This window comes from Accipiter gentilis, chromosome 26 (genome assembly GCF_929443795.1).
Source record: "Accipiter gentilis chromosome 26, bAccGen1.1, whole genome shotgun sequence".
In the NCBI taxonomy this organism is placed as follows: Eukaryota; Metazoa; Chordata; class Aves; order Accipitriformes; family Accipitridae; genus Astur; species Astur gentilis.
In genome coordinates, this window is record NC_064905.1 from 11,558,641 (window position 1) to 11,583,308 (window position 24,668).

Consider the following 24,668-nt stretch of genomic DNA (forward strand, 5'->3'; position numbering starts at 1 on the left):
GCGGGGCACCGACGGGGCCCTTGGGGTGCTGCGGGCACCGAGAGGGGCCGCGAAGGGGGCCGCCGGGGCAAGGGAGTGCTGGCGGGGGCCGTGGGGGTCTGAGGAGACCACCACAGGGTGCTGGCAGGGCACGCCAGGGGGCATCGGGGGGGGGGGGGGAGCCTGCAGAGCTGTGGGGTGAGCCCTCACGGCTGCGGGGCGCCGAGGGGACCCCGGAGGCCACGGGGGTGGCGTGGGGAGCTCCGCGGGCCCCGGGGTGCTGCCGAGGCGGCGGGCTGGGCCGCGGCGGGGCAGGCGAGGCCCGCGGGGTGCTGGCGGAGCGGGGGCCGGCCGCAGCCCTCGACCCCGCCGGCCCCGAGCCCGGCGGTCCCGCCGCTGCCCGTAACCCGGCGGCGGAAGCGGCGGCCGGCTCCAGCCGCCCAATGGGCTGGTGCTGCGCGGCGGCGGGGCCCGTCACTTCCTGGCCCTGCAGCCGGCGGCAGCGAGGCGAGAGCCGGGGCCGGGGGCGGCGGGGCCCGCAGCCTGCCCGGCGCCCGCCACCAACATGCCCTTTGACTTCAGGAGGTGAGTGCGGCCGGGCGAACCGCCCACCCCCGCCCGCGGCGCCCGGGCCTCGCCCGCCCCCTCGGCGGGGCCGCCCGCTCCCCGCCCGGCCGCCCCCGGCCCCGCCGCCCCCGGCCGGGGCAGCGCAGCGCTGGGCGGCGGTGGGCGCCCTCCCGCCCGGCAGCCCCCCCCCCCCCCCCGCTTGCCTGAGGCCGCCCCGTAACGGCGAGGCGAGGGCCGGGCCTGTGACCGGCTGCGGGCGAGGTGAAGCCCGAGGGAGGAGGGACGGATGGAGTGGATGGATGGATTGGATGGGAGAAGTAGGTCCGGGCAGGCAAGGGACGTGGGAAACTGGGAGGCTCTGCCCAGCGAGCGGGTGTTGTTCTATAACGCTGTTGTGCAAAGCGAAGAGGAGGTGTGTGGAGTTTCGAGCTCCCCGGGCAGGACGGGTGGAGCGGCGGGGCCCCGGGGGCCGAGGCTGCGGGTGTTGCGCAGGCCCCCGCAGCCGGTGTCGGGGTGAAGGCGCTGGGCCCCTTCTCCTCCCACAGGTCCCAGAGCAGCTTTAGGAGGTCGCTGGTAACGGTGAGGCTGCGTGCGAGTAAAGGCGCACGCCGTGGCTCTGATGGCTGGGGAACAACGTCTGCGCCTCCGCCTTTGGTTTTGGCGTTTGGAGCAGGTGTGGGTTGTGGGACTTGGCCTTGCTGCGGGGCTCCTGCATCCTGTGGGCCATAGCAGTCAGTTTCAGATACCAAAGCAGAAGCGAAAAAGACCTCTTTGACTCAAACGGAGCTGAAATAGCAACTGTGGATTCATTTTTCTTTTTAAGCCCTTCCGGAACCAAAGATTTGTAACTTTCCAAACTCATAGATGCCATGGGGAAGACGCACAGATGAGTTTCCTCATGTAGGTTTTACTAGAGCATTAATATTGCAATAAAAAAGAATATGTTTTTGGGAGTTGAGAGATACAGTTGTTGCTTGATGCTTCTCATCATGAGAAGCCATCGTGAACCATATACATTTGCACCCCTTTGAGATGACAGGGGGAAGTGGTGATATTGCAGTTTTTCAGTTCTCCCAAACAAAAGTTGTGTATTATATTTTTGCTGTAATTCTAAACCAGGCCTCTCATTTATACAGGCTAACAGGATCTTGTATGTGATCCATGGGGCACTATTGAACATGGAGGCAGTTGCTTCTGAATGAAAACTTGGTGAAGCTGGAAACAGCATCTGCTGGATCATGTGGGATCCGGGGCCCAGAGCCTCGTTTCTGCTTTTGCGTAAAATTTGATAGAAAAATTCTTCTCAGCTTTGGAGACATTCTGCCAGCTGCAAATCCCATTGCCGTCTATTTTCAGACTTGTACAATACCTGAACAATAAGGGATCCTGGGTTGTGGCTGTCACTTTGTAGTAGCAGATAAAGAAAATGTTATTTCAGATGTCTTTGAAAATGTAATTTTTGTTGGGTCTCAGAATGTGCATGTGGAAACACTGGCTCACCAGGAGTAATCGTCTTAAGAAGAAGCACTAGTGCTTCACTTTGGAATGGAACAAAGACATTAAGTAAAGGTTGAGTTGCGGAGTTTGTGTTCATGAGTTACAAAAACATAGAGGCATCAGTTCAGATCTGCGTTTTAAAGATTCACAATTGCAAATAACTTCTTTGTCATTCAGATTGGAGGATTAGAAATAGACACTTCTAAGCACCTGAAATAATGTAAGCTTACTGAAGTTCAGCTTTTCTGCAAAGATGAATTTTTAACAGACTGCCATTGATAGCAAGAAATTTATATTTAAAGGTACAGAGAAACTACTGACACGCGCAACAAACCACTTTCCTGTTTTAGAAGCATGAACAGATTTCAGGACCAAAATTTTTGCAAAGGTTAGAGACTATCTTTTAGCTGTTGTGGTTTTTGTTCATTGTGCAGTCAGTGGAACAAAATCTGCTGAGGCTGGAAAATTTTATTGTCATAGGCAAAGCATGATGCATACATTAAAAAAAAATGTACAGTTACTTCCTGACAGCTATAGAACATACAATACAATGCTCTTAGAGAAATAAGGTTACCACCTGTAGCAAGTTTCTGAATGAAGAGGTTGCATTTTTCATCATGTAAAATGCAAGGGTTTTCTTTCAGAGTTTTCAACTGGACGTTCTCTTTGGCAGGTACAGTTTGGCACCCTGTCTTTAGCACACACTTTAAAGTGGTTGTTATGCCTATGTGTGATTAGAGGGTTGGATTGTTAAGAAGCTTTTAAAATTGCCCCTACGTATCTTCTAGAGTCCAAAATTCAGAGGTTCCAAGTGGAAAGGCCTTGTGTTCTTCTGGAGGCCACAGATTTCACTGGTCTGTGCTGCTAATGCATCTGAAGAAATCACTGCTCTGCTAGGGCATTTGGGGAAGCAAGTTCTTTTTTTTGTTGTATCCTTCCCTCACTTAAAGCTTTTATTTTTGATATCTAGAGTGGTAGGACATTGACAGCTAACATCAGTTGTAGAGAGGGCCATAGTAGACCAGCTAGAAGTTTGGGACTCGATCTCTGTTTCCACACAAAATAGGTTCTTGTAGGAGTAATAGGTTGCCACAGTCTCATCTGGAGAAGATAGAGACACAAATGACAAGTAATGAAACAGCCCATGACCAAAAAAGGTCCCTTTTCTTCCAACAACTAGAAGTCAAAGAAAGCATTTCTGTCCATGTGTTCCTATCTCCTAGACTTATGGGTTCATATTTGGCCAGACTGAAGAACCCAAAGTGCTTGAACATGTTTCTTGGAAGTTGTCTCCATGGGTGAGAGTCTGAGGCACATTGGTTGGTATCAGATATAGCAGCAGCTTGTTTTGTTACTTGTACTTTTTTGTACTGTACTTTTTTTTTCTTTTTCTGTAGGACTTCTGTTATCTTGGCTTATTAATAGTTCCCTTTGTTAATATAAAATGCATTTAATTTATAAATAAAATAATATTTTCACAGTAATTTCAAGTGAATAATAATTATTCTGTCCCAAGTATCTTTAGGGTTTTAATAATACTTAGTGCTTACCTAATGCTTTTCATTTTTCAAAGCATTTCATTCGCACTACTTTATACAGTCCTGCTGTGATATTGGTAAGGAACCAAGTTTTCAGCTTCCAGATTGGAGCCTTCAGTACAGGTCTGTTCAGTGCATGTCACAAGACATCAGCCCTCCTACAGAACTACTAAATCAGTTTGTATTTCTGGAAGGCCTGGTTCTTTCTTATTTTTTTAAAACCTATTTGGCTGCAAGAGAGAGTGATTTTTCCTCGTTGCCTCTACTCCTGGTTTGTTAGAACTTGTGTCAGCAGCACAGCTTCATACCTATTTGATTGGGGATTTTGAGTTATATTGCTGGAGCTGAAAGGGTATTTCCCCCTCAAGCCTTTAAGACCCAGTGTCACCTGTGTACTTACAGCATCTGTGGATGGTTGAAATCATAATTAGATTAAACTGTAAGCCTGGGTCATCTTGAATGGTGATTGTGGGCCAGAAGGTTTCTCACATGTTGTGGGATCCAGTAAGCAGGGAGGCTTAGCTTCAGCAGTGAACATCAATGCTGGACTTCAGACTGCTCTGGTGCTGAGAATTACAAGAGTAAAAATGAAGTGACTACTGTGCACTGGGCATGGACATGGTAGAGAGAAACATTACTGCAAGTTTTCTTGAATCTGTTGGCTTTTCTTGGCATCTGCCTGTTTGCATGAAAGAGCTACTGATAGGTTTGTAGCAGATACTGAAACTTCTGAACTATTTTGGTAGCTTTAACCAATTAGACAGAAAAACTAAAATAGACCGCTTGGAAGTCAAGTTTTTGTTCTAATTGTGGGCAATTCTCAGTTGTGCCCTGGCCACATTTTTGGCATAGAATGGCAAATATCTGTGAATCCTTATTTTTATATTTAACTGAGAAATTAAGACTTTATTTCCCACAGTTAATCATGGTGATGTTTTCATTAGGGTTTGGGGGGGAGGGTGTCTTTGATATTTTTTTTTTTGTTGGGTTTTTACAGCTTGATAACCTCAATGAAGTAACTGTGTTATACCTGGATTTTGGAGGTCATGGGAAAGGAACCAGGCTTAGAAGGGATTTAGATTTAAATGCTGATTTAGAGTTGAAGTTCTCTGCGGTGAAGACTGTTATTCCATCTGCACAGTACAATGGGCCCCCACAGTCAGCTGTTCTTTGGCACATCTGTGATAAGTGATACTTTTTATGTGGGTATTCTGGTTCAGATATAAACAACATTTTTGCTGTTTTGGGACACAGACAGGTCTTTGCTTCGGTTCCCGTATGTCTTTTTTAAATCAAATTGTCCAGTCTCAACCAAAGCTGACATACTTCCAACCTTATTGCCTTTAGGAGAGGTAGTATGTTTGGTTTTAATTTAGACCTGAGAGTTGCGATGGCTAATAGGCAAACTGATGCTTAAGACATCTGACCTGGTGCAGTTGCAAAACCGGTGATACAGACTGCTTCAGCAACATCAGGGAGGTCTGTTTGTTGGCCTTCAATTCACAACCAGATTAACAAGGGCAAACCAGTAGATTGTAGGCGATTTGGAGGCTAAGGAGAAAAATCTTTTCTGAACTAAGCAACCCCTTGGACAACAATTTCTCATTCACTTGTGAGCCTAAAGAAAATAGCTTTATTTTAGTCTTCAGGCTTATGAAAAGAAGGAACAAAGCTGTCTCTTGTAATCCTACCATTTTTCTTTCAATAGGTTTGTGAGGGTCATGACTTATATTTTTTTTCTGTAACTCCTCAAATCTCACTTAAACTTGCATGGGACTTGTTCAGCCTGCATTTGAACATTTGCCAATTGTTAAGGAGAAATGGTGACTACATGATGTTTTGTCACTGCCTAGTAAATATCAAATGTTAGTGGAAATGTACATGTTTGCTCAGGAGTTTTAATTTGGAGTCTCAACCAGCTCTGCGTTTCTCATCAGTTGTGGTGCTCTGTACTCCATCCACCTGCTTGTTCCCTCCCAGCATGTTGTTTAACTGCATTAACACACTTCAGTTCATTTCGCAAAATTACTTGCTGAACTTACTTTAACAAATGAGCTCATGGTGCCTCTCCTATGGAAGGTACATTGTGGTGATAGCAGCAGGTAGGTGTGTTCTTGGCTGAAACAGTGCAGGGAGGACAAGAGAGAAGAATAAACAGCTAAGGCTGTCTGTTATGGCTACTCCTGATGAGATGAGTTTTGCCTACTAGTTCGTACGTAGCAATGGCATATCAGAAAGGTTTGCATGTGCCCTGTACTAAGCTGTGCATGGTCACGCTCACTTCCATACCCATTGACGTTGCCACTTGTACAATAATGCTGCTCAAAATCTTAAATTCCATATGTGATTGAGCTGGTAGCCATCCCTTCCTAAATTAATGTCTACATTTACAACTAGTGGCTGTAACATTGTTCTGTGTTGGTTAGATAGTTGCCTCTCTACTCTTGGCAGGGACCTGCACTTTTTCTCTCTAGCTACTGAAGCGATAGCTGACCACTTCATAGCACCTGGTAACTCTGCAAGCATATTTTCATCTTGAATTGCAGCCATGTCTGGCAAGCATGTTCCACTTCACATTGTGCAATGTCGCTGGTAAACAAGCCTTCCAAGTGGTATTGCTGCCACTTTACGTAATCACCAAAGTTGATTTTGGTGCCAGGCAGTGCCATGACTAACTTTGTTTCAACAATAGCCCTTTGAGGGCACCTGAGAAATTATTCTGCAGTCAGAGCAGTCAGATGGGCAAGTAGAGTTGTACAGACAGAGTCTATTGATGTTTATGCCACAAATAACTGATTATACATAGCGTGCATGTGTGTAAATATTTCTTCCTAAGTCTCCCTAATGCATTATTTCTCTTAAAATACAGTTGGAGTAGAAAACTTTTCCTGAGTAAGTACAGAAATATTAAGGTCTGGCTTTGTAGGAAAGTTTTGTATTGTTCCTTCTGAACTTTAACTGTCCTCCTTTGTTCACTTGTTGATGACACAGATGCTTTCTTCATGCCATCATAGTTCATTGCTGTGAAAATGACTGAATCACACTGTAAACAGAGTTGAAGCAATACCACCAGCATGGACTGAGAAGCTGTGGAGGTTGTTGAGCTTGTATTTTGAAGTGTGCATGTGTATTTTTTAGGCATGTAATTCGAATTGGTGGAGGTGGTGAGAAAAGAACAGTCTTGCAATGAACAAAGACATAGTGGAGTCATCTGGGTTTTTGTCTTCTATCCAAGCACAAGCCCTGAAGTGTTGTCTGGGTATTCCTGTAGGGAGCCAGCTGCCCCCAAAATGGAAAACTTGTTCTGCCAAAAAATTAACCGCAATCTTGCCACGATCTGCAAAACCTTCCTTATACTGAAATGTTTGAGTATTTTAGTAGTAATCACAGCAGATACACACAAGTAAAGACTGCAGCTAGTCAGTGCGATTTGCTGCATTTGAATTGTGTGTGTTTGGATGTTTGCTTTTTTGTTTGTTTGGTTTTTAAGGATGTTTCCAAATGAGATGTATCTAGTTTAATCCAGAGAAGCCAGAAAGATTGGCATTTAATAGAAGAGCCTTCAAAACGCTATGCTAATATGGACAAGCATGTAACATTGCTAACAGGATTTCAGGCAGTCATGGTTGCTTAGTATTTATTTAACAGTCATATCCTAAGGAGGATCACTTGGCTTCCTAATTGCTGTCCATCTCTGTAGACCACTGGGTGCTGTGAATAAAGCGAGGTCGGAGAGCCCACTAAAACACCAGTGCAGCCAGTAATGTAAATATGACTTTGTGTTTTCTGGTAAAGGTGAAGTCTCAGAGCCTCAGTCAGATTCCATGTCACTCTAAATCAAATGTGACCCTACTGAACTGAAATCTGAATCTGGCTGCTGCATTATAACAAGTTATATCTGGACTAACAAACACTGGTAAACCTGGTCCCCAACTACAAGTTGCAGCTCTATCTTGGGTCTGTATCAGTCATGTTTTTCTAGTGGAGTAGCATCAATATGGATGTTTCTTAGAAACTGAGTCAAAACCAGGAACTTCACTTGGAAGCCAGATGATGCGTATGACTTGTACTTGCTTGTAGGTAATAGTTATATGCAACTAAAAAATAGGACTGAGTTGTAGAAGCATAGACAGAAATTCTCATCTCCTTAGACTGGAATATAAATAGGAGAACCTGCACTGGTCACTGCAGGTTTATTGATATTCTTAGGTTAGATACTGAAAAAGTACAATATATTTGAATCCCTGCTGGATGCTCTGGGAAAAGGTATGGTTTTTTGCCACTAAATCTTGTGTATTAAGAATGGCTTTTGTCCAATAGAAATTGCTCTGGAGGAGAAGGCAGACTTGGTGTTGTGTGTGTACACAGCAATGAATGCTATTGTCTACTCTCTCAAGTCAGGGTTCTGCTATTCTTAACTCTTGTCAGCTTCAGGCAAGTAGCAATCCCATTCTGAGTCTCAGTTACTGATTGTTTCAAGGGGACCTTACTTTGCTCACTCACTTGACAGAGCAGTGGCTGAATGATTTTTCCTTGGAGTGGTTTTCTTGGCCTGGTCCAATGTGAGATGGTGAGCCTCGCAGCCATCTAGGAGTTTCCCTTATTGATATGGAGAAATCTCTGTCATGCAGTAAGGTATGGATTGGCCTGTGTACTTCTGAGGGAAGCCTTATGAAGATGGAGCTATTTTCTTCACACGTTCCCTCCCCCCCCCCCTTTTTTTTTTCTTCCCCAGATGTTGTATTTGTTCATGCTGTTTTGTACAGATCTGATTTGTGTGCTGTCCTAGTGCAGCTGTACTTAAACCTTTCAGAAAGCAGCTTCCACAAACAAAATTTGCGCAGTTCTGATACTAAATTAATCTTACCAGTTCTTGTTTCAAGGTGTTCAGCAGTACAAGGCAGCAATGGAGTCTTAATATTTTGTGATTCCTAGAAGCTGTGGGAAGGACTATGGTACAACTCTTTCTTTCCATAGCAGTGACCTGGTTATGCTCTGAGTTTTATGTAGGTAATTTCTTGGAAATCACAGTACAACTTTAAATTTTGTTCAGTGTCTGCTAGAGATTAGGACTTTGTGTCTGTGGGGAGGGCTGATGAGCTGGTTACTGCAGCCAGTAGCACTGGCAATACTGGGAACCAGCAGCTGTGGGCAGTGAGATGGAGCTGGAGGAACATGGCAGAAGGTAGAGGAATCTGAGCTGGCAGGTCTTGAGTTGGGAAAGAGAGATGTTCAGGACTGGGTGCCTCACAAAAGAGGGAACAGGTGAGGGATGGCAGTGGAAGAAGTGTCTGGGGGATGTGATGGTGGGAGGTGCTGGAGTGTGCTGGAGAGCTGCAAGAGCAAGAATCTCTGAGCTTAAGGGGGATGAAGCCTCCGGGACAGGAAGGGTTACAGTCTACTTATGACGTTCAAGTATCTGAACAATTTAGTTTGGGGAGCAGCCATATATGTTTAATCCTGTTCCCCAGTCTCTCTGCCTCCATTCTCTCTCATCTCCAGAATACAGAGAAGGGCTGGATCCCTTTAAATACCAGTCCCCTTACTTGAACATTTTTTCTTCATGACACTTTTCTCCTGTTTTGATGAAGCAGAGTATAGTTTTCTCACTTTATTAAAAATACATTTCTCTTCCATCCTTCATTTTGACACCTGCTTTCACTGCCTAAAAGGAAATAAAATGTTTGCTGGCAAGACTCCACCATTGAGTATTTGAGATTATAAATACCTTCCTCCTCCTAATTACCTTTGAAATATGTTTGAGCCTAACATTTCTTTTGAAAAAAATGCGATGTACGGCTTCCTCTCTTCCATTCTTTAGTGCCACCTAAAATAGTTTGCACTTTTGGCATATTTCAGCAATAGCAACTGCTCTGCATTCCTGGGCAATAGAGAATGAGCTTCTTATGCACTGAAACAATAAGAGCACAAAATTTAGAACATAGTTGACAAAAAGGTGTTATGTGGGACAGCACAATGGAGTAGGGGAGGCTGGCAGAAGGGAGAAAACAGAATGAGCTCCTTGGAAAGAAACCAATTGAAACAGGAGCAGAATGTATTCATTTTTTGTGCCCTCTTTCTGCAAGTGTTGTCAGGATTCATAGTCTTTTGTCCTAGAAATAAATGGGTTTGTTTTTTTCTTTTTTTTTCCCTGTACAAAGTCTGTACCTGCTAAGTAACTAGCAGACCAGATGACATAATGCTGCAGAGGCTGATGCCTCCAACATTCTCTCAGCCCCTTTCCCTAAATGTCCAGTTATCCAAAGGCTGGATTATATAATTAATGACAGTCCTCCCAGCTAACCTTGTTTTCTTGTTCTCAGTACTCCTCCTTGTTTCAGAAACTTCCTCTGTTAGTTTCATTATGTTCTTGGAACTAGAATTAAGAGGGAGGAGCTGGCTGGCAAGGAAGCCTATTCCTACATTTCACTCCCGGGCTTAAAAGTGTGGAGAGTCAGCAGGTCAAAAAAAAATACTATGTGGAGGATCATGCTTTCAAAACTGGTGTGGTGTTGTGAGTGAAAACTCAGTCATACAGAATTTGAAAATTGCAGTCTTCACCTGCTTGCAGTACAGATAAACTAGTTTAAAACTACATTAGCCCTTCTACCTCCTTGTCCAGTCCTTCACATATCAGAGCTTGCTTAAAGTAGTTCAGGATTAAGCAGTTCCCCATGCAATTTTGAAGCCTTGAGAGTTTGTCCATTAAAGCTCAGCTTCTGCAGTATGTGTGTTAATATCCTATTGTGTGTAAATGAGGACTAGCTGATTACTTAATGATGTTTGTATATTATCTGCTGTTACGCAGGTGTTAATCTTATAAAATGTGTTAATAACTGCTTGGTATTTACAAGTATCGGCTTATTAGTCCTGCTTTGAATCTGTATTTGCATCTTGAACTGACATTCAGGGCCAAGCTTTGGTATTTGTATATTCAGTGTTTACTTTCTGTGTGAAACTGAGATTAACAGGATCACTAATTTTACTTTTCACATGCTTTGAAGTTTGTGTCCTAATTCACAAAACCGTTCCTGATCAAGATTGTTCGTAAATAAGCACTCTAGGCACAACCCTGTTACTGAACCAAGGCTTAGCTGTGGCAGTGCACATCCAGTTTGTTTTCATAAGACCATCTTCTGCATCTTTCCTTGTACAGATCTTCAAAAAAGTTGGAACTTTGATACTTCATATATTTGCAGTTTTTCATCTGTAGATTTCAACGTGCTTGCTGAAAGGTGAGCAAATGTTACCAGGTGCTGCTCTGCAAAATGAAGAAGATGAAGAAGAAAGATTTAATTGACTGGAACAGAAATTAGGCAGTGAGTCAGTGCTGGAAGCGGAACAGAATTCAGGTCTGCTGGCTCCCACTGCTGCATCCCATCCACGGGATCGCAGCATGGCTGTCCCAGAAGCTGTCCTGAGCTGCTCTCTGCACATTATGTTCTCATCTGCCAGCAGACAGCAAACATAGAAATTTAATTTAAACAAAGAATTAACAATAGCAAAATGAAGTGCTCAGAGTCAGTAGTTCCTATTTTCTTCCCCTGCTGCTGACTTCCTGCTATTGGTTTTCCCCTCTGTAAAACAGGGCAATAGATTCCACCTACTTTGTTGGAAGAAGAGTTATTACTTGTTATCTGTGCTGGATTGTGTAGGAGCTGAGTGTTCTTGCAGAGATTGTCGAGTACACGCCTTTGGATGGGAAGAAAAGAGCATGATCTAAAGAAAGGATGTCAGAATGAAATCTCGAACTAATATTTCTCCATAAAAATAGAAAAATCAGTGCTTCCTATACATGTATCAAGGAAGGCATTAGAATAAGGCACTTCTACTTGCTTCGGACTGTTTCAGAGTAAATTTACTGGTCTGTAGAAATTCTTTCTTTGATAGATCTGTGAAACAAAATTCTGGATTTTTGTCCAGCACAGGTACAGCGAGGACCATAAGGAATTGAAAATGCGTAGGGAGTTGGAAGTCACTGCTGTTGTAAAGTAAGAGAGGTTTTACTTAAAAAGACATGCTGCTCTTGATGTTTCCCCAATTAAAAACAAAACAAAATAATGCAAGAGAATTTATTCTGACAGAATTTCTAAGCTGTAAGTGTTGTCATTTGACTTTAATGCTCTTTTGAGTGTCCCTGAGAGAAAGAGACCCTCCTGTGTTCTGACATTACCTTGGAGGGAACATGGCGGTTCAGATAGCTTCCTTCTCTCTGTAGTTCAGAGGTCTCTAGCCCTCTTACTTATGGGTTGCATCTTCTCTCAAGGCCATGCTTTCCTAGTTTAGGGACTTGCTCCAAACTGCTAGTCAGACCGGATCTGACTTTTTTTTTGTAGCAGCTTTCAAGCACGTGGGGTACATAATCCAGCCCACAAAATTAGTGAGTAGTCTCCTGTGTCACCTGCCCAGCCGTCTGCTCATTCCTCTCCTCTATCCCAGTGGAGTCTGATGATGTCCAACCCCCCTCAGGGTCACTAGGCAGAGGGGAGTCTTGCCCCACTTGTTACTTATCACCATTGTCCCAGATACTACCTGTTCTCCAGGGCCATCTTCTGTACTGTGTTGATTATTTCAAATATTCTGTCGTTAGGCACATGGAATGGGGTAACTGGTGTTTCAGGCCATCTCTGCATACCCTAGGAGTCAGCCTGCTGTTACACAGTGGAATTAAAATCAATTTAACAAAAGAAGAGGTTTATCTTTTTCTCTCTGATCCTGGCCACAGTAGTTCTAGGTATGGTTTTAACAACTGTGAACAATAAAAGTCGTGTCCCCCCCCCACCCCAACAACAACTTCAAACAGGTGCCTGGGATTTTATTTTTTAAGTAGATGATTTTTTGTTAATCAAAAGAGCACTATGTGGGCAAACCTGACTCAGCTGTACTGTTTGTTCTACCTTTATGTTTCCCTCAGCTTGAAGAGTCACACTGAAAACTAAATTGGTGTTTTTAGATTTATCCATTATACAAAAGTAACAGCTTTGCTTTAAAGATCTTACTGCAAGTGTCTGATGTGCTTTGTAGGAAGGAACAAAGCCAGAAAGGTACACTCTGTGTTAGAGGTACCTGTCTGTGTTTGGTGAAGTGAGGATGTGTGTATAAGCCTGCTTGTTTTTATTTAGAGTTAAATGGCCCCTGAAGAGGTTAAAAGCTACCTACAGCTGAGTGCCTGATGTCTTGTGCTGTTCAGTTGGTGTGGTTGACCTGCTCCTACTGCCCAGCACTCAAGGGCTGTTAAGGCAGCTTTGTTGACAAAGGGGGATGAATTGTCCCAAGTCATTATTTGAGAGCAGTGACCCAAGGAAACAGAGGAACACTTGCTGCCTGTTAAACACCTTTGTTTTCTTTTTTTTTAAGCTCTTGGGTAAGGCATTTGATTTTTTGGTTTAAAATCTTTTGTCCTTCTAGTAGCATTGGAGTATTCTATATGCCTTCCTAGTTTCTCTTAGTTTTTCTAGCACCTTGTAATTTTTTTTTTTTAATGTCTGTTTCAATTGAAGAAGCAGTGAGAGATAAAGTCCTGGGGCAGCAATTTCTTCCCTTCTTAGTCTAGTAGCTACAGCCTGAGAATCTGTTTTACCTCATATTTGTGTTGTGGAATATGGGGAGGTGGATGGGGAGTGCCAGTTACTGGGTGTTTCAGTGGGTGCTCTCTATAAGCCAGCTCTTTTGCTGAGTTGCTTCATGAAACCTCTAAAACAACTCAGTGAACACAGACCCCAAGCTATCTTGAGCTGTTGGGGACAGAGGTTTTCTCTTATGCACTTTGTACTTCTGATTCTTAAGCTTTGGTTAGATGATGGACATCTCTTTGCCTGAGCAGTCAGCAGATCACAAAGATATACATGCTCCTTGACATAAACCAGCATGCCATTGGTGGGAAGGTTTCTCTAGAAATACCACTGGGTACTAAAGGAAGGGCATTTCCCTTTTGCCATTAGTCTCCAGCCTGAATGATCTTGCTCCGTGACAACAGTCTCTCCATAGCTTCCTTTTGATTCCATGAATTCACATAGATCATCTCCAATGTGGCTTTGTTTTTTTCCCTTTCCCCTTCTGCCTCCAAGCTATGCTGATTTTGGAGGGCAGAAGGAAGCTTCTGAGACAGACATCGTGATTAAACTCTGATCTTCCCTTTGTAACACCAACCTCCACTAAAGTTTTCCTGGAGAGAGAAAGTGGAGTCTATTTGTGCCCAGTGATCTTTGAATGTCAGATGGACTTAATCCAACTTGTATTTATCATGACTGAGTTTCTTCCTGCTTCCAGTGTCCTCCTTATAAATGATAAAACGTTTTATGTGAAGTGAATTGCTGGATTCTCAACTATTAAGTGGTATCTCTTCTAAGAGCTTTAATAGCAGCAGGTATTGAATCATAGTCTGTAAATGTAAACTCTTTTGCTGTCTCTAGGGTCACTTCTTCCAGAGGTGGTAGCAGCAGTAATACGAGGAGAGAAAGTTGTGCGGTAGCCCATGCTGTGGACTGGTTGAAAACTCTTCAGAGCCATCGTTCCAGGTCATTTCATGTGCACTTAAACATGTTTCCTGAAGTGGGGTTGAGGTTGCTCGTTCTCCTCTCCCCACTTCACACCCACCTTGGTTTCCTGAACTGCTAATGCACCTCTTCTGTCGTGAAATGACAAACTTAAAAATAGATGCAGTTATAAAAATCTTGTGGGAAGAGCTGGTTGCCTGTCTCTGCATCAGATCTATAGCTCCTCTGGGGAACCAAATAAAGGTGATTGAACCAACCATCTCTGCTCTCTGAATCATATGTCTGTAATACAACAATATAACAGAAATGTTGGAGGAGGCAGATAGGAAATGGTAAGAGGAAGAACAGAGGTGTGTAGAGTGACAAATCCCAAGGTTATGTCCTTGTCTCCAGGGAAGATTAATCCTTCTCAAAGTTAAGGATGATTCCTCTCTTTAATGGCAGCTGAATAGAAATTCTTAGTTGGCTGGATTCACTGATGTCTACATGAAGTAATTAGAGTCTGGTGTTATTTGGAGGGATGTGGCCTAAAAATGAGTTTATTTAGAATGTCTAAATGGTAGACGGTTTCAAAGAAGAGAACACCCTAGTATTCTAACCTGTTATCAGCCTAAAAATTAATTTATTTAGAATGTCTAAATGGTAGATGCTCTCAAAGAAGAGAAGACACTAGATGTTTTCTAACCTGTTATCAGGCAGAGCTGCCTCAAGATAACTCCTATTGAAGATTAAATGGATGCTGGCGTAGGCTTGACTGTCCAAGGTTGTGTTTTGGCAGCTGCCTTGCTCTTTGTGTACCTTCCACAGTATGTGTAGTTTTCATCAAAAGCAGTCTGGGATTGTTGTTTTGAATGAATGTACATTACTACAAATGCACTGTGCAGCAGTTTTTCTATCCACCTGAAAAAGAAACCCAGTAAAATTAATGAATAGAGTGCTTTATATTCTTTCGACAAAAAGCACCTTTTTTTTTTTTAAGAGTGAGTTTCTTAAAACTTAATGTGTTTACTCTGCATGGGATACCTCTGTGTCATTATATTTCTTGAATGCAGCAAGTACAGTGTGTAACGGTAGAAATTCTTTCTTCCACGTTGTAAGTCCATTTACTGGTGAGTACGTAATGAACGGACTTTGTAAGAAACAGGCGAGCTCTTTGTAACATAAGTCAGGAATTGGTGTGTGTGGAGAAATATTGACATCATGCCTTCTCAGATTCTTAACGTTTGAGGCCTGCAGCCATACTCTGATCTACTTTTCATTGGTTTGCAAGAAGGACTTGACAAATGGGAAAAACCAGCAGCAATATTGCACTTGAATGTATGCTCCAGTTTGCTACTTGCTGTTAAACTGAGTAAGGGCATTACCAGCACATGAGCAGAAGCAGAAGGGGAAACAAGCTTTGAAAACTGCTTTAACCGGCTTGTATTGCCCTGTGCAGTGGCAAGGAAACATTTCTTGCATGAAGTAGTTCTTAAAAGGCCAGCCTAATCTTGTTTCACTTTGTGGAGCAGAGAGATTTGCCTACAAATTCAGTGTTAGCTGCCATGCCAGGTTTTAGAGCTTGCTTTCGTGGTGTACAAAAGGGTCAGTGGTTTTAGTGTGACTCAGTTGTGTTTTTGAAAAGGTTCTAAAAAGGCAGATTTATTCCTGCTTTCTGACTTACGCAGCTATCTTGGGAGTGAATTAACCTGTACTGCAGATACGTAAATATTGTGTGAGAAGAGGGAATCTCAACGGAAATCTGAGTGTTACAGCCCATATCAATGCCCCGCAGCCTCCCACTGAAGTGCCAACTGCCACTGAAGACAGGGTTTATTATTTCTGTGCTCCTTCGTGCTGCTATTTAAACTTGAGCACTTGACCAAGGGCTTTTGTTGATCTAGGAAGCCATCTCAGCTTGGGAGGGTGTATTACTCTTCATTTCTTCAGATAACCAACCTGTCCCTCTGTCTATGTCATAGGTGCCTTGCCTTTCTCTTTTGTGTGTTTCTTAGAACAGTCTTGTTTCTTACCAAGAAGAAAGCAGTCAGGGATGGAATTTTTGCTGACCCTAAAACTCCTTTGGGACAATTCAGGGTGTGGGGCTTCACCATTTGGCTTTTTCTTATCTGGGTTTTCCCTGGCATCTTGGAAACCCTAAGGACATCTCCCACACACCCTTTTTCTTCTCTTTGAGAGACGTTATGGTATCTGATAGATTATGATAGATATGTTGCTCCCTACTCAAAATGAATGAGCATTTGTCCAGCACTGGATCTCCAACATGCAGTGTGTTGGAATACAAACACTTGCTCCACAGTTCTTCAAATTTCTTATTGCAGTAACAACATAATCTTTATAGTATTTTCAAAGTTAACTTTTTGTATCTGTACTCGATAATTCCCCCTTTGTCTAGTTTAGTCAAATCTGCTATAGAATTGTCATTTGTTTGGTTAACTTAATAGTGAAGTTATGTTTCTGCTGTTAAACATGTTGTTCTTGCAAGTCACTTCAAGTTATTTGTTTATGAAGCAAATTGGTTCAGCAGCACCAGGCGATCTCTTTTTTTCAGAGAGATCTCAAAGCTACTGATGTGTAATAAAATTAAGGTAGTTGTTCGCTGTGCACTGGACTCATTATTGAGAGTGAGTAATGTCACCAGGAACTGGTGACCTCAACTTCAATTGTGGTATCTGCTGAAAAATAGATGCCACTTCTAAAACCTGGTTAATATGGGAGGTGGAGAATCAAGCGTTGTTTCAACACCCACATTCTTCTGTGTGAATCACAGCCATGGACCCTTGCTGCTAAGACAAGATGACATGATGTATTTACGCCACCATTGACCTGCTAAAGGTGGAATGTCAGCCATTATACTGATTTTTTATTTTCTTTTTTAATCTTTGACATCAGAAGTGTCATTTGCTGTAATGAATGATCATGCCCTCTAAACACCATGCCCTTTCAGTACATGCTACAGAAGTACCTATGATAGAGCCAGCGCGCTTCAGAAAGAAGACTAATGTTTAAATATTCAGTTCTTCTGGGGAAAAACATAATCTGCCTGAAGAACAAAAATGTTTTTCCTCTGTGAGTATTAAAGCTAAGTTTCTGAATCATCTGAGGAGTGGAAAGGGATGAAAATTAATCTGTTCACTGCTGACTTAAGGTGCCTGAATTCTGTTCTGTGACCGAGTGCCACATGTAAATGTGTTGCACTTTTGCTTGGCTATTTGATTAACTGGAACCCAAAATACAGTCTGAGAGCTGCAAAACGATCTTTCCTTTGCCCCTTAGTTAAATCAGTAAAAACAGACCTTGCAGAAGGGTACATGAAAACATCCCACTGCTGCTCACTCCAGAATTGTGTTTCAGTGCTCCACAGACAGTGCTTGAAGTATCTGTTGTCTCTTTGCAGTGACTCCACACAGTGAGTCAGTAGTATAGGGAGATTTATAAGCTGTGCTCTGAATGTCTGCCCTAGGTGACACAGCCAGTGCATTGCTCCTTTGTTTGTGCCAGGGAGGGCTGGCCACTCGAGGACTCCAACAAATGCTGTAGACTGAAGGAGGAATTAGTGTTTTTCCTTTTCTGGTATGAACTCCTTTAGGTATCAGAGTTTCCCTTTGCTACGAGACATTCAAATTTAACCACCATCTAGTTAGTTCTACTTACAAGTAGTATTTTTTTTTAATTGCCTCAAGTTCTTTGCTGCTTGCTCATTAAAAAGTTAACAGCATCTTACAGAGATGCTACTACAGTATTTTATTGAGGCTCTTTTCAGACTCCAAAGATGTCAGAGAGGATTTTTCTGTTTGGAGGGGTGGTAATCTTCAGTGAAATAATGTATTTATTACTTCATTTCCTGAAATATTTCAGATCCAGACTTGAAACAGTTCAGGTGTATATAAAGCACACCCTGGCAGGAAGCCCTGCTCATAGCAGCTCCTGCTGAGGGGGTGAGCTCATCCCTGTTCTCAGGGCAGGCACTTGAAGTATCTCCTCTAGAAAAAAACAGTGTCTAGGTAGGCATCTTCTGCCCTCCCTATCACCCATCTTGTGCTGTCAGTCACATAGATTTGAAAGGAAAGTCAGGAATCACCCAAGGGCTGACAATGTCAGCTTGCTTCTTTCTTTTGGGTTTGACCTACCATTGGCTCTGCGTAGCCAGCCTTGGACATGATTTTTTTTGTGGTTGTCCCACTCAGATGAGCACTAATGCATCTGGCTCTGGCTTCTTAAACATTTTGATGCTTTCTGTGGTTCTAGGAGGTCCTGAAAAGTGAACATGAAGAGCATATACTTCTGTCTGAAGAAAAAAATTTTTAATAGCAACAGCCCATATTAGTCTAGATATAGCTTTTGAAGTCCTTCTAATACTTACTGGCACTTGAAATCTGTCATCCTTTTGTTTGGCTCCATTGAGGTGCACCCATCTGCAATTTTACCTCACCATCCACTTGTGCAATTGCAATGAGACACGTAATTTCTGTATTTCTGAGAGAACTGTTGCACACCTGTCCATCAGACAGCCGGAGTTCTGCCTCAGACCTGTCTTAATCATGCTAAGGTTTGCGAATTCTCTGTTTTAACCTATTTAGGAATGATCCTTGTGCTGCTCTTCTTTACAGTGCTGTTTTACCAGTTTGTTGACATTCCCGTCAGGAAGTTGAGAAAGTTTTTTGTTAAGTCTTTTCAGTATTGGATTGAGAAGAAAGTATTGTAGCATTCCCTCATGTTAGTTATGAATGTTGGTTCCTGTGAAACTCTGACATTGCCAAACAGCCTTTTTTTTTATTTCTTTGTTTGCATCTATGCTTTCCATTGAAAGAAGAGACAATAGATACACTAGATGTGTCAGGAAATTCCTTTGTTATACTGATGACAGCCTAGTTCTATCTTTAGCCTTGTGTTCTGGTATTGCAAGGTCCAGCCTTCCCTTTATGAGGATACATATGACCTGGAGGAAGAACTTTCCTAGCAGAAAGTTTGTTGTTTCCACTCCACAGCTATGTCAGCTGATTAACTCAAAGATATTACTTCACCTTACAAGTCTCACCTTTCTGAGCAAAGGAAGAAAGTTGCCAAAAGCTATATATAAACAATGTGCTGGCTGTCCTGTGGAAACTGTACGTATGCATGCTTTGTAAGTGTCAAGTAATGTATCCCTGCATGAAAGCAGCGTAAAGTGCTGCACAGTACTGCAGGTTAAGAGAGTTCACTTAGCAGTTACTCCAAGGCGGTCAACATGCTGTAAATCTACACCCTGGTTTCTCATGGTCGTTTAGGATATGACTACAAGACTATCAAAGTGGATATTCACAGTGTAGTACAGTTTGTCTCACTGCATTATGAGCTGGCTGGTATAACCTTTCTGAACATCCAGTCTTCCTCCAGTGTTAGTAATGTCTTCCACTGCTTTGAATGTGCCAGTATCAGAAATCTGTGAGGCAGCTTTTGCAATATACGAGCATGAGGTTCTTCTCTGTTCCCAGGGTACAAATACTCTTCCAAGTGACCAATGCCTCAGGAACCTGGAGGCTTATTGGAATTTTTACTGCAGGTGCTTGCAGGAACATCTGACCTGAAGGCAAGTAAAACCTGTTCACCTTTACCATGCATACAGCTCCATGGCCTCCTCCCTCATACATTACAAATCATCTGTCGTGTCTAATCCTTGTTCTTTTCTCTTCCCAGGACAGTGTAAGTGATCCCCTGAAATGGCTTTAAGCTCTGTGACACAGGCAAGAAGCCGGTGGCAAAAGGAGAAGAGTTTGTCTAATGGAGTCTAGGAGTTAATCAGATTTTTAACTCTTAGGTCTGATAGGAGCTATGGCTTTCACAAATCTCTGATTTCTTGGGGCTTAGGCTCTCCTGTTAGAGTAACTCTTGTCAACTTCATGGATTTGTTTGAGAAGTTTGCTTGATTTACTTATTTATTATAATTATATGTAATTATTGAGGCCTTCTTTGGGGTTCCATCCCCTACTCACTGCTGGAATTCATCTCTCTGGTGTCTCACAAACATACTTTTCAAGCTGTCGTTGAATCCTATGCATTTTGTATCTTCTAACTTGGAGTTTAAATCGGAGTTAACAAGATAGCTCTGTTCCCTGGCTGTGCCAGCATCTCCATAATTCTCTTCAAAATTCAATGTCTTGCTCTCTTTTTGGGCTTCCCACTTGCCCTTCTTTGAATGCGTAAACCCAACTGCTGTTTGCACCATCCTGGATCAGACTAAATAAATTGTACTTTCTCAAGCTGTGGCCAGTATCAGATGCTTTATGGGAAGATGCCTCATACCCTGAAGAGTATTGTTCCTTTGTCAAAGTATAAACCTTCCTAATACAGAGCCTGTCTTTTCCCAGCAAATGAATGTTCTGCCAGGATACTTGCACATAACCAGTCCTTTCACTTTTGGTCTGGCAGTCTCTTGGACTTACTGGTATCACGTGTCAGTAAGGAAAGTCTATCCAGCAGTGTTTGTCTCTCATACCAAACTTGCCCTTTTCCATTCCCTTGCTGTTAATGTTAATTGTTGTGATCATTTCAGCATCCTCCTGCAACCTTAAATACACCTCTCCTGCTTGCCTTGCTTCCTTTCTGCTGCTTGAGTCAGGTGCTGGATGTAACCCTTGAAGCTTCTGCATTCATCCATAAGATCTCAGCTGAGCTTTCCTCCTTCCTCCCTACCATCCAGTCTGCTCTCGCTGCCTCTTTTGCATACATTGTCCACACTTGATTCTGTAGCGTCTGTCCTTATCTAAAAATGTGTTAATTCTACAAAACAAAGCCATTAAAGCCTTATTCAGTTCTCCTGGTTTGTACTGTACTCTTCTTGTATGTGCCTCTAGACTGTAAGTTCAAGGGTGGGAAGCTGTTTGCCTGATGTTCTTTGCCTGGCAAGCTGTGTACGTTCACTCTGCTCATACATTAAGTGATCCTTAAAGTGCGTTAAGGGCCTCATCTGACAGCTGTTGCAAATGTGCTGTACTGTGCTTGCAGGGAGGCTTAAGCCTGTAAGTATAGACCCAAGAGTTCTCAAAACTCCAGGTAAATCAGATCCAGAGACTTGCTTAAAGCCCTTTTTAGATGTGTCATGGTAGTAGAAGACAGAGGGAATGGAACATTGTGGTAGAAGAGATGGGAAGCAGAATAGCAAAGAGGGGGTGGACTGCCTTTTAAGCAGTTAAAGCCAGGCAATAAAAGTGGCTGGGAGCCATTGATCGCTTTCTGTAGTGTCTTTGCCTAATCCTAGCTTACTTATGTAATGTAAAACTTAATTTGTGGGGTTTGGGTGTTACTTATGTGATTAAAATGGCAGTCTGAGAGGAGAGAACCCTGCCATGACATCAACTTTCCACTGAGTTATTTAAAAAGCTAGATTATTTTTTTTAACCCTGTGATGGGTCATCATTTTAAGACTAGTAAATATTTCTCATTGTAAGAACAAACTTCCTTTTATAGTATCCACATGCTGCTGGTTTTACTGAATCCAGCATAGAGCTATTTCCTATTTCTAATTGTTTACTCGCACTCAGCAGCTCTTGCATGTTCATGTGCGCGTGCTCTTCCCTCCCCTCCCCCCCCCCCCCCCCCCCCAGCTTTTTTAGCCTTGTTGATCTATTATTGTGACTTTGGCGAGACGACGCCAGCTTTCAGCATTTAATGGGATGTGAGCAGGAATGATCAGCTACTTCCTCCGGCTGTGAGACCATGATGTCATCAGCTACTCGTGTTGCTTTACCATCCACTGCTGCTGTTGCTTTGGTGTATGTGGAAAGAATGTAAACAGCACTTTCCAGATGTTCTCAGGGCAGCTGGAGAGCCATAAATGGACTGTTTGGTTCAGGACTATTACTAATCTATTTAGGAGATTGCAGTGAAGAGAGTCATGAAAACATACAGCTCCATGTGTATCCTGTGCAGCATGCTCTGTCAAGTGGATCGCAGTGGGTTGTTGGAATGTTGAAGTGATTACATACCTTGTTCAGGACTTGAGCTGGGCAGGTGAACTATCTTTATAGCTGCTTTCCTTCCCTCTCTTACCCTTCCTTCCTCCAGCTTTAACTCCTGAATGAAACAGCAGCACCGATGTCCTCCTAATCTCATGCAAGGCAAATGCTGTTTTGTTCACTCAGAGTGCCTCCAAGTGATCTCAGCAGATGAAGAGTGAAGAAAGATGATCTAGTTTTTAAACTCTCAGTGTAATATTTGCTGTATTAGGACCTACTGAATAAACACGGGGCTGTTTAATCTTGGTGCAGAGTAGAATAGGAATTTGGAAGCCGGTGTCTCTCATGCCTCTCCAGGGCTGGAAAAAGCATTAAATCTCACCCACTTGTGCTATATCCAAAAAAAGTCTATTTTGAGGGAGAACCAGTCACTTCCTTCTTTAGGGTGTGTGTGTGTGTTTTTAACGCATTAATTAATTTTTATTGAGTGGTGGAGAAACTGATGTCAGAGCTGCATTGCGACTGGATGTGCAGTAACACAAGATTGTAGGAAATAATACGGCTAACATCATAAGCACAGTGAAAGTTTAACCGTGGAGAGTTTAAAATAGCAAAGCTGAGCCATATGGATATTAAAAGATATGACTGAATCAAAACAACAGTCTAATATTAAACTGGATTTTTCTGGGGGAGTGGCAAACTTCTTGGGTTAATTTCTGTTATGTATCCAGTGTCCAAGGATAGGTTTCTTGCCTCAATACCTTGATTTCTGACTTTGGTATTGTCAATTTCTTGGCTGTTGCAGGATATCAACTACAAGGAGCAATACAGGTTGTGTCTCGCTGTTTTTTTGCCAGGCCTCTTTATTCAGGAGTCTGTAGAGTATCCTTTTCCTTTTACGGTGGTCTATAAACTTGTCCAGAATGACGCTTCCCTGGCACCTCTCACGGTTCAGATTGCACAGATCCATGACAGCAAGGCAAGAGGGAGGTGGAGAGAAGTGCTTTGGAAATTGGAGCCAAGGAGGAGCTCGGTTACATAATTGTACAAAAGAAAAAGGATTTTTTGTTTTGGTTTGGTTTTCCTTCTCATATCCTTCTGCAAACTGAAAAAATGTTGTTGGAAAGCTGGATGGAAAAACTTTCACATCATTCATCCCTGTGGGGACGTGAAATGTATTGAAATGTTCCACCTGTTTTATGGCTGATGCTTTTCCTCTTTCAGGTTTGACATCTACAGGAAGGTGCCAAAAGACCTTACACAGCCAACCTACACAGGGGCTATTAGTAAGTAACACTTCTTTTTGATGTCCTTGCCTACCCCTGGTCTAAAATTAAAGATCATTTGGCTTTTCTGTCTCCGGGGTAGTTTTTTAAAGGGATATTAAACACTGGAAGGGGTATCCTTTGTTGCTGAGACAGCTCATTTTGCCCAATCTGCAGTCATACTAAACAGTGGAGTAGTTTGCATGGATTCAGAATCTCAACAACAAAAGTAGTAAAGATATATTGTCATGAAAGGGAGCTTCTAAAAGCTAGCACTGAAATACCCACTCTGCTAGCTACTGAGGTAACTAGAGAGCTTTTTGCTAGCGTCTTCCCATGAACAGAAGCTGTAAGTCTGCTCCAAACACTGGTGGGGAGGATGACTGCAGATTATTTTACCTCTCGCTGGTAGGCATCCCCTCAGTCAGTGTGAAAAACAACTGGTAACAGTTGGATTCACAGTTAGCGTACCCAGACGTGCGTTTGCTGAAGAGACTTGAGGAACCAAACTAGTGCACACAGGGAATCCAGGTTCTGCATCAGTAAGGAGCGGTGTGGGTGGCAATATGCAGTGGCCAGTGGTGGAGATGATTTGGGAAACATGTATTTCTCTCACAACGTACTCAGGGGATTCATCTGATGTTGTAGGTGGGACTAGTGAGTAGAGATCTTATTTTGTTGTTATTTGTCATGCTTCTAAAGAAGAAAATTTGCTTGGTCAGAAACCACCGATAGTGATCCACTCTCACTCCTGTGTATCAATACATAGACTTTGGCTGATATAAATCTCTTGCCTTGGGCCCCTTTTCCTTCCTTCCTCTTCCTGAGGGAGGCTGTAGGCTGAGTAATGCAATTTCACACAATTACATGCAGTGAGTGCACTGTGCAGAGTGGTAAACGTTGATCAGGTTGATCCTGCCAGGCCTGTAATTAGGCGCCTAACACAGCTTTCCTGTTCCATTGAACAGTGACTTCCTTTGATCATGTAGCTGTGCTCCATTCATCCATTCTTGTAGATGGGTCAGTAGCCTTGAATGTCATTGCTGACGTGAGTGATGTCATATCCCTTGGTGACAGCAAGCATCAAATAAAACTGAGTCAGTAGCAGTGAATCAATGGACACAAAGGAAAGCCCTTTGTGAGCTAAAGAAACTCCTTACTGTGAGGATGGTCGAAGGCTGGAACAGGTTGCCCAGGGTGGTGTGGAGTCTCCATCCTTGGAGATACTTAAACCAACTAGACCTGGCCCTGAGCAACCTGCTTTAGCTGACTCTGCTTTGAGCAGGGGAGTTGGACAGGATGATCTCCAGAGAGGTCCCTGCCAGCCTCAACTATCCTGTGCTTCTGTGAAAGATAGCATATTACTCTAAATATTTACTTTCAGAGAGTCCT

General features: G+C 43.0%; 1 protein-coding gene across 1 annotated transcript in view; it reads left to right on the forward strand.

Moving 5' to 3' along the window:
• Nucleotides 1–448: 448 nt before the first annotated feature.
• The window catches only part of ERGIC1 (endoplasmic reticulum-golgi intermediate compartment 1), a 61,199-nt gene continuing 36,979 nt past the window's right edge, over nucleotides 449–24,668 (forward strand). Inside the window, exons 1-2 of the mRNA XM_049829263.1 lie at nucleotides 449–564; nucleotides 23,236–23,297. Coding sequence (XP_049685220.1) covers nucleotides 545–564; nucleotides 23,236–23,297 — 82 coding nt within the window. The 5' untranslated portion in view covers nucleotides 449–544. The remainder of the gene's footprint in view (nucleotides 565–23,235; nucleotides 23,298–24,668) is intronic.